The sequence below is a fragment of the Nycticebus coucang genome, unplaced genomic scaffold (assembly GCF_027406575.1).
Source record: "Nycticebus coucang isolate mNycCou1 unplaced genomic scaffold, mNycCou1.pri scaffold_44, whole genome shotgun sequence".
Lineage (NCBI taxonomy): Eukaryota > Metazoa > Chordata > Mammalia > Primates > Lorisidae > Nycticebus > Nycticebus coucang.
Window position 1 is genome coordinate 1,766,996 of NW_026515578.1, and position 9,938 is coordinate 1,776,933.

Sequence of the window (9,938 nt, forward strand, 5' to 3'; positions counted from 1 at the left end):
AAGGCCGACCGCCTTGGCTCGAGCCTGAATAAATGCCCTCATGTGATTTGCATTGGTGTCCAGCTCTCTCTTGGGGATTCTGATTCTCGGATGCAACACCATAATGAGACATTCTTTTGGTTTCTAACAGCAGAAAATAAGGGCATTTTCCTGGAAATTTCCTCATCTCACATTTTAATTTTTAACATAACTGTAAGGACCAAGTTAACTCCATTTTCTTTTCTTTTCTTTTTTTTTTTTTTTATTGTTGGGGATTCATTGAGGGTACAATAAGCCAGTTACACTGATTGCAATTGTTAGGTAAAGTCCCTCTTGCAATCATGTCTTGCCCCCATAAAGTGTAACACACACTAAGGACCCACCCCCCTCCCTCCATCCCTCTTTCTGCTTCTCCCCCATAACCTTAATTGTCATTAATTGTCCTCATATCAAGATTGAGTACATAGGATTCATGCTTCTCCATTCTTGTGATGCTTTACTAAGAATAATGTCTTCCACGTCCATCCAGGTTAATATGAAGGATGTAAAGTCTCCATTTTTTTAATGGCTGAATAGTATTCCATGGTATACATATACCACAGCTTGTTAATCCATTCCTGGGTTGGTGGGCATTTAGGCTGTGCCTTGGATTCTTTAAAGGAATTATCCACAACGTCATGAAAGCTCTGATTTGGCTCCTAGATGACTTGGGCGACCCCTGCTGGCAGCCTGTGAAATCAGGCGTGCCCACCACTAAACCAAAAGACAGACCCTCACTCCTGGATCCTGTATAAATGCCCTGTAGACTGTGTGGTCTGTGGGTGGTAGGCTATAATCATGGCTGTGAAGGCATGGAGTTTACTCTTATTGTTATTATTTTCTTTATTATTGTTATTTAAATGGAGGTATTAGAATGCAGGGATGTATCCTACTAGCTAATAACCATTTAAGTTGCATTTGGGAGCTTTCAGGACTTGACAACAGCTTTTCAAAACCTCAGGCTGTTAAACCCCCTACTGGGTTAATGTGGCAGAAAAAGACAAGAACGACACCAGCCAATGACTTTTTGTACAGTGCTGTATCTTGAGCATCTGGAAGAGAGAAAGGGAAACAGATTCTTTCAGAAAATCCAATTAGAGAGAGAAGGAAATATGCTTTGCTGAGAGAGAGGGAGGGAGGGAGAGAGAGAACAGGTTCTCCCCAGTGGTAAAAGTCTCAATATTGACAAAGGAAAATCCTATATTACTTTGACTTAGCTCAGAAAACCAGTGTTTCTAGATGTCTTCTCAGGAAACAAACAGTGCAGGTGAACAGGAAATTGTTTTCACCCACAATTCAATTTAGACAATAACAAATATGATGGTTTTAAAAACATCATGAGAGGGAATACAAAAGCTTTTCGTGATTCCTTCTAGAAGCATGGGAGCCACATTCTCCCTCTGACTTGTTTATCGATTTTGAATGAACTGGGGAATCTGGAGTGATTTGGGAAATCACCCTTCACTTTTAGGGACCACATCCTGTATGAAAAATAACCCCTACCCTTAGCTGTACAGAAGCTTTTCAGTTTAATGAAGTCCCATAACTAGTACAACCTTTCTGGAAGGAAGTATGGAGAAACCTCAAAGCACTCAAGCTAGACCTCCCATTTGATCCTGCAATCCCATTACTGGGCATCTACCCAGAAGGAAAGAAATCCTTTTATCATAAGGACACTTGTACTAGACTGTTTATTGCAGCTCAATTTACAATCGCCAAAATGTGGAAACAGCCTAAATGCCCACCAACCCAGGAATGGATTAACAAGCTGTGGTATATGTATACCATGGAATACTATTCAGCCATTAAAAAAATGGAGACTTTACATCCTTCGTATTAACCTGGATAGACGTGGAAGACATTATTCTTAGTAAAGCATCACAAGAATGGAGAAGCATGAATCCTATGTACTCAATTTTGATATGAGGACAATTAATTACAATTATGGTTATGGGGGGAAACAGAGGGAAGGAGGGAGGTGGGTGGGGCCTTGGTGTGTGTCACACTTTATGGGGGCAAGACATGATTGCAAGAGGGACTTTACCTAACAATTGCAATCAGTGTAACCTGGCTTATTGTACCCTCAATGAATCCCCAACAATAAAAAAAAAAAAGAGAGAAAAAAAGAAAAATAACCCCTACCCTAGTTGTTGCTTAGCATTTCATCACACCTTGAGTTTGTCTGTTAATCTGTTAAGTTGTCTCTTGTCCAGACCAAATACACTCTTGTGTATTAATAGCTCTTTGTGACACTATTTGTACAATTTACCTAGATTTAGAGGATTATAAATAAAACAACCTCCCCCTCCAGTTTTCCTCATTAAGGGGATCATATTGTATTAGAATATGCATTTCATTATGACATATTAGGTTTTATTGTGTTTATAACAACTCCAAGGGGGGGCATTCTCACAGCACTCGTGGAGGTAGTGTATTTCTGTATCTTCTTCAAATGCCCGGGGGGTCCTCCTCATAAAATACTCACCCAGACTGATTTCTTCAAAAGTTTTCCCTGCACTCTCTTCTAGTATTTTTATAGTTTCATGTCTTAAGTTTAAATCTTTAATCCAGTGAGAGTCTGCCTTATTTAATGGTGAACGGTGTGGGTCCAGTTTCAGTCTTCTACAGGTTGCCAGCTAGTTCATCCAGCACCATTTGTTAAACAGGGAATCTTTTCCCCACTAATGTTTTTAATTGGCTTTTCAAAGATCAAATAATGGTAAGTAGCTTGGTTCATCTCTTGGTTCTCTATTCTGTTCCATATATTTACCTCTCTGTTTTTGTGCCAGTTCCATGCTGTTTTGATCACTATCGATTTATAGTATAGTCTGAGGTTCGGTAGCATGAGTCCTCATGTTTTGTTTTTATTTCTGAGTAACGTCTTGGCTATTCGAGGTTTTTTTCTGATTCCATATAAAATTAAGTATTATTTTTTTCAAGGTCTTTAAAGTATGATAATGTAGCTTTAATAGGGATTGCATTAAAATTGTATATTGCTTTGGGTAGTATGGACATTTTAACAATGTTGATTCTTCCCAGCCAGGAGCCTGGTATGTTTTTCCATTTGTTAACATTTTCGGCTATTTATTTTCTTAGAGTTTCATAGTTCTCTTTATAGAGATCTTTCACGTCCTTTGTTAGATAAACTCCCAAATATTTCATCTTCTTTGGCACTACTATGAATAGAATAGAGTACTTAACTGTTTTTTTCATCTTGACTATTGTTGGTATATATAAAGGCTACTGATTTATGAATGTTGATTTTGTAATCTGAGACACTCCTGTATTCCTTGATTATTTCTAAGAGTTTTGTAGTAGAATCCTGGTGTTTTCCATATAGACAATCATATCATCTGCAAAGAGTGAACGTTTGATCTCTTCTGACCCTATATGGATACCCTTGATTGCCTTCTCTTCCCTAATTGCAATGGTTAAACTTCCATTACAATGTTAAAGAGCAATGGATTGGGAGGCTGAGGCAAGAGAATCACTGAAGCCCAGGAGTTGGAGGTTGCTGTGAGCTGTGTGAGGCCACGGCACTCTACTGAGGGCCATAAAGTAAGACTCTGTCTCTACACAAAAAAAAAAAAAAAAAAAAAAAAAAAAAAACAATAAAGAGCAATGGAGACAATGGGTAGCCTTGTCTGGTTCCTGATCTGAGTGGAAATGATTTCAATTTAATTCCATTCAATACGATATTGGCTGTGTGTATGCTGTAGATGGCCTCTATCAGTTTAAGAAATGTCCCTGCTATATTAATTTTCTTTTTATTTATTTTTATTAAACCATAGCTGTGTACATTAGTGTGATCGTGGGGCGCCATACACTTGGTTCATAGATCGTTTGACACATTTTCGTCACATTAGTTAACATAGCTTTTGTAGCATTTTCTTAGTTATTTTGCTAAGAAAATGGATCTTTACATTTCCACATTTACTAGGATTCACATATACCCCTGTAACATGCACCGCAGGTGTAATCCCATTAATGCCCCTCCTTCTTCCTCCCTCCCCCTCCCTCCCCTCCCTTTCCCCTTTCTAATTCTCTTAAGTGTTCTGATCATGAAGGAATGCTGGATATTATCTAAAGCTTTTCTGCATCAATTGAGAGAATTATATGTTCTTTGTTTTTTTAATTTGTTTAACGTGCTGAATTATACTTATAGTTTTACGTATATTGAACCATCCTTGAGACCCTGGGAGAAAAGCAAATTGATCATGATGTATAATTTGTTAGATGTGTTGCTGGATTCTGCTTGTTAGGATCTTGTTGAATATTTTTGCATGTATATTTATTAGTGATATTCGTCTATAATTTTCTTTTCCTGTTGGGTCTTCTTCTGGCTTGGGGATCAGGGTGATGTTTGCTTCATACAACGTGTTGGGTAGTCTTCATTCTTTTTCTATATTTTGGAACAGGATGAGTAATATCGATACTACTTCCTCTTTAAAGGTTTAGTAGAATTTTGATGTGAAGCCATCTGGTCCCGGGCTTTTCATTTTAGGGAGATTTTGTATGGTTGATGCTATTTCAGAACTTGATATAGGGCTGTTCAACATTTCCACTTCATTCTGGCTAAATTGTGCAAGGTGAGGTGCTTCCAAGTATTTTTCAATTTTCTTCAGATTTTCATATTTCTGAGAAGAAAGTTTCTTGTAATATTCATTAAGGATTTTTTGAATTTCTGAGGAGTCTATGGTTATTTCCTCTTAGTCATTTCTGATTAATGAAATTAGAGATTTTACTCTTTTCTTCCTGGTTAGGTTAGTCAAAGGTTTATCTGTTTTATTGACATTTTCAAAAAAACAACTTTTTGATTTATTGATCTGTTGTATAATTCCTTTTTTTTTTCAATTTCATTTAATTCTGCTCTAATTTTGGTTATTTCTTTTCTTCTACTGGGTTTTGGGTTGGAGTGTTCTTCCTTTTCCAGTTACTTGAGATGTCTCATTAAGTTGTTAACTTCCTCTCTTTTCATTCTCTTGGGGAAAGCTTGCAGTGCTATAAATTTCCCTCTTAGGACTGCCTTTGCAGCATTCCAGAGGTTCTGATAATTTGTGTTTTCATTGTCGTTTGTTTTAAAAATTTCAGGTTATCCTTCTTAATCTCATCTATGACCCAGCTATCATTCAGCATAAGGTTATTTAACTTCCATGTTTTTGTATGAATATGCAGATTCCTGCTGTTACTGAGTTCAACTTTTATTCCATGGTGGTCTAAGAAGATGCAAAGAATAATTTCTATTCCTTTAAATTTACTGAGGTTAGACTTGTGACCTAAGATGTGATCGATTTTGGAGTATGTCCCGTGGGCTGATGAGAAGTATGTGTATTCAGTTTTGTTGTGATGAAATATTCTGTAGATGTCTGCTAAATCCAAATGTTGGTTAGGTTTAATTTTAAAATTTCTTTGCTCAGCTTCTTATTGGAGGATCTATCCAACAATGTCAAAAGAGTGTTGAAATCTCCGACATTATGGAGCTGGAGGAAATCAAGTTGCTCATGTCTGTTAGTGTTTCACTTATAAGTTGAGGCGCATTCTGGTTGGGTGCTTAAATATTAATAATTGAAATCTCATCATATTGAGTATTACCCTTAACAAATATGAAGTGACCATTCTTATCCTTCCTTACATTTGTTGGTTTAAAGCCTATTGTATCTGCTAATAGATTTGCAACATCTGCTTTTTTCTGATTACCATTTGCCTGAAATATGGACGACCATCATTTCACCCTGAGTCTATATTTATCTTTTAAGGTAAGATGTGATTCTTGTATGCAGAAAATATCTGGCCTGAGTTTTTGTATCCAGTCAGCCAACCTTTGCCTCTTTAGAGGACAGTTTAAGCCATTCACATTAATGGAGAATATTGATAAGTCTGGTAAAATTTGGGGTATTGAGTTTTTCAAAAGTCCAGTAGACATTTTTAATCCTTTCACCACTGTAGAAGTTGGAGTTTGATCAAAAGTTTCTGAATGAGTTTACTTTTGTGGTACAGGATTGGGCTTATCATTATGGAGGATAGTTCTGGGAATATCCTGAAGAGCTGGTTTGGTTATGGCAAATTTCTTCAACATGTGAATGTCATTAAAGTATTTATTTTAACCATCATAAATGAAACCCAGTTTACCTGGATATCGGATTTGGCATTGAAAGTTTGTTTGTTTTAGAAGATTAAAAGTCGATCATGTATTTATTTTTATGAAAACCTAGACCTAAAATTAGCTTTTAGCACAGCTTCTGTCCCTGGCAATAGCTTCTACAAGACTTTCTTAGGCCTTCATCTCCCAAAGGATTGGAATCAACCAGAGCCAGTGGTAGAGACCATCCCTCAGCCTGAATCTCAGGGAAACATGATGACAATGAATCTTGCCTACCTCTAGTTCAGCAGAGTGGCCCTCTTGTTAGACAATCTTACTTCATGACTTTACGATCAATCACATTTCTTCATACATGGGCCATGTCTCTTCTTCAACAAATCCTGATTCAGACATTTTCAAATAAATATCACTCAAAAAAATGGAGAACTTGATTTATTGTCATGTATTCAGTTTTGCAAAGGGTTTGTACTTATTCTTCCATCCTGGAATATAATAAAGACATACATGGTCCTTTAAGCAAATTATATATGCCAAGGATATGAATATTGTGCATGTACATTGGCATAATAAATGGTTTTCATGAAATCAGGTTTTCTTCCATCTCTTTTTTTAAGAAAATCATGCTGTCTCAAACTATCTTCTCAGCATGCTGTTTTTCATAAAAATACACTTCTTAAAATGTACTAAATTGCTGAGGCTATTGCAAAGAACAATGGTATTTTAAGTGTTAAATTGTGATTCGAATGACAAGAATATTATTTTTTTTAAAGGGGCAACCAAAAAAGAATCATAATGATTGAAGAATCTGGTTAAATGGATTTTGGGTAATTGAAGTTTTATTGTACAACTGCGTTTTACACCCATTTTCTCTAAGTGGTTGTGAAAAGGGACATATTTTTCACCACAACTTTGTAAACTTCTGTTTTCTTATTTTTAAGTCTGTTTTGAAATGGTACTTAAGTATTCTTTTAATTTTTCACTCATGTTCTTTTTTTTCATTAAGTCATTTGTACACAAATCATGAATACAATTTTGTCATGATGGGATTCAATGTCTTGATTATCTGTAGAAATTGGAGTGCTTACATGCGACTAATTAACATAGTCTTCTGGTTTTACTGAAATAGAAGTATAAGACTTCCCAGTGTGATTGGACAAAAATTGCTTGAGATTTGCTAACTTGGATACATCTGACTTTTCAGGAGACATTGCTCTTTAGTCCTGTGAAATCTCAGCTCAAATGAATTGTGAAATTCTTCCGAGGCCTAGGTTCTGCTTTGAAAGACAAGAGATGTTTAGTCATGTGCTGGGGGTTCATGACTGCAATTCAAAACCTCTCCTAAGTTGTTATTCCAACTGTGGCAGAGTTAGTTAAGATGGTTCCAAGTTATTTTCATTCAAGGGTAGTTGTAAGATTTAATGTTGTTCTTCAAGAGCAATCATGAGTATGTTCTCTATGGAGGTTTTTAAAAGAATTGCCCTATTTTGAAATCACAAATTTTCCTCTTCTCTATCTGACTTTTAAAATGGGTGCAATAGTTCAAATTAGTTTGGAATTAGAAAACTCAATAGCCTAACCCCCAAATGGTCAGCTTTTGTGACAATAAGCCTGAATCACAATCATCCAGGCACATGTCTAGTAGAAGATACGATAGAACAGGCAATGCCTTGGAATCGATGTATTTTTTTCTTATTACATCTCTGACAAGAATAAAAATATAATACTAGAGTGACATGAGGACATTGATGTTTTTTGAAATACCTTAGATTCTCACTTGAGGTTGAGTGGCGTTCTCTTGTCCTTTAATGGCATCTTTAATAGCAGGTGTCAATTAAAAGGAGTGGGCTAGTCTTTATAGGCAGTGAAAGGAATCAGAACTCCTTTTAATACGTCTGAATTTCTAACCAGTCATCATTGCCATTCCGGCAACAACCCTGTTGCCTGCATAAGAATGGAGGCTTACAGGAAATGTGATAGGCTGACAAAATACATGTACTAACAAGTCAACAGGATGGAAATTTTGGAGCCAACAGGGGATGATAATATTATAAAAACTACACAATTCCTCTCTTGACTGATGGGAACCAAGAGTACCACAATGGGGCAAATGCTAAGAGTGAGAATCCTGGAAGGAAAGACACTCTGAGTAACAACTCTAATAGTGGGAGAATGGAACAGACAAGTCTCCAGGGTCTTTATGTAGTTCAAGAGTGTCATCACTTCCTGCAATAGAGACCTCCCTAGACTAGGAAAAAGAGAGGGCCTCATGTCGAGAGCTACTGCTATGATGGAAGAGTCTTCCCCAGGTGATAGAAAAAAGAGGGACCCAAAGTCTGGTGAGGATGAGGCATCAACGAGCTAGGGAGATGCAGAAGAATTAGAACTAGCTGGGAAAAATACACTGGGTGGGGACAGAAGTATGAACAAGGTCGCCACAAAGAGATAAAACAAGTAGTCAGAGCCACACACCATTTGGAGGACTACTCTGGAGGGGCAGCACTACCAAGCCAAATAGCAATAATACGGATGAAGAGACCAGTGATTGCCAGGTCAAAGGCACACCAAGTGGTGAGCGTTGTAGGACACATAAGAGCAAGTAGGTAAAGAAGGAGATCTCAGAAGGAGCAAAGTCTTGAAGGATCCCTTGAATGAAAAGATCTGCAATCCACTCACAAATGTCTCCAAGACTGTTTGTTTCAGGCCGAGACCAATTTTCCCATGAACCCTGAACAAATGACATAAAACAACAAGACAGACAAGGGCCTGACATGAACTATGTCTATTAGTCCACACTTACTCTCACATTTCTATACGCTCAGAACCAATACACACACTCATACACCACTCAACAGACTCAGAGGTTGATCAGACCCCCCACTTCCACCCAAATTCTGGGAACCCCAGATGGATCTTACCTTGTCTTGGACGTCTGCCTGTGTAAGTGCCTGTTCCTGCATGCCAGTTCCTCCCTGTGTTTGACTCCCTGAAGACTCATCAAGGGGACCTGGAGGATTAGAAGAAACCACCAGGTGCATCTGAACTCTCCCTCCCAAGGTGGTCTCATCCATCTCCACCAATCACCTTGACTAGATTCTCTGAGGCTGTTTTCTAAACTGTTAGAGAAAAGGCTCAAAAGCACCTGTGAATGGATAGGGGGGCATCCCACATGAAAAGCTCATCACTCAAGTTCAGAAAGGGTCCTAAGGTGTTCCTTGGAGAACTCTCTCTGTGGAAAAATATCCTTCCAATGTTTGAAAAGACAGATTAGGGGTGAGTCTGGTTTTGGTGATGAAAACACTATGTTGTAAAAAAGCAAAAGTACAAACTAAAATATATTAATTAAATGCATAAGACATAAATAGAACAGGAATGAACTAAAATATGTAATTTTGTGTAACTGTGGTTAGGGGTCCCCATCAGCATCCCAGTGTTCTGTGGGAGGCCCCCAATGGGCCAATAGCTCAGTAACCCAGGGTTACTGCTTCTGACAGGCCCAAAGCCCAGGAGTATGAGGTTACTGTCTCACAGGTTTACAGGACCAACCTCAGCCATCATTCTTGAGGATAGAAATCAAAGTCCCTTTTCACCTGCCCTCTGAACCCCAATTTCCCTGTGGACTGAGGCCACAGCAACGATGTCTCAGCAGCAGAAATGTCTTGCTGTCTCTGGCTGGGCTAAAACTCACCATTGGTTTTTCTTCCAGCATTTTCAGGGGTGGGATGCTCTACTGACACACGCTTCTGACAGTCTCTGACAGGCCAATAGCCCAGCAACCTGGGGTTCCTGTCCACAGCTCCATCCCCTTTGGCTTTCCCTCAGA

General features: G+C 38.1%; 1 protein-coding gene across 4 annotated transcripts in view; it reads right to left on the bottom strand.

Annotated features, from left to right (window-relative positions):
- The window catches only part of LOC128579317 (leucine-rich repeat-containing protein 37A2-like), a 63,767-nt gene extending 53,829 nt beyond the window's left edge, over positions 1-9,938 (bottom strand). For all 4 annotated transcript variants that reach the window (XM_053581461.1, XM_053581463.1, XM_053581462.1 and 1 more), the window contains exons 1-2: positions 9,804-9,938; positions 9,034-9,122 (exon numbers count right to left, since the gene is read on the bottom strand). In XM_053581461.1, the coding sequence (XP_053437436.1) occupies positions 9,034-9,122; positions 9,804-9,824 (110 nt within the window). In that variant the 5' untranslated portion in view covers positions 9,825-9,938. The remainder of the gene's footprint in view (positions 1-9,033; positions 9,123-9,803) is intronic.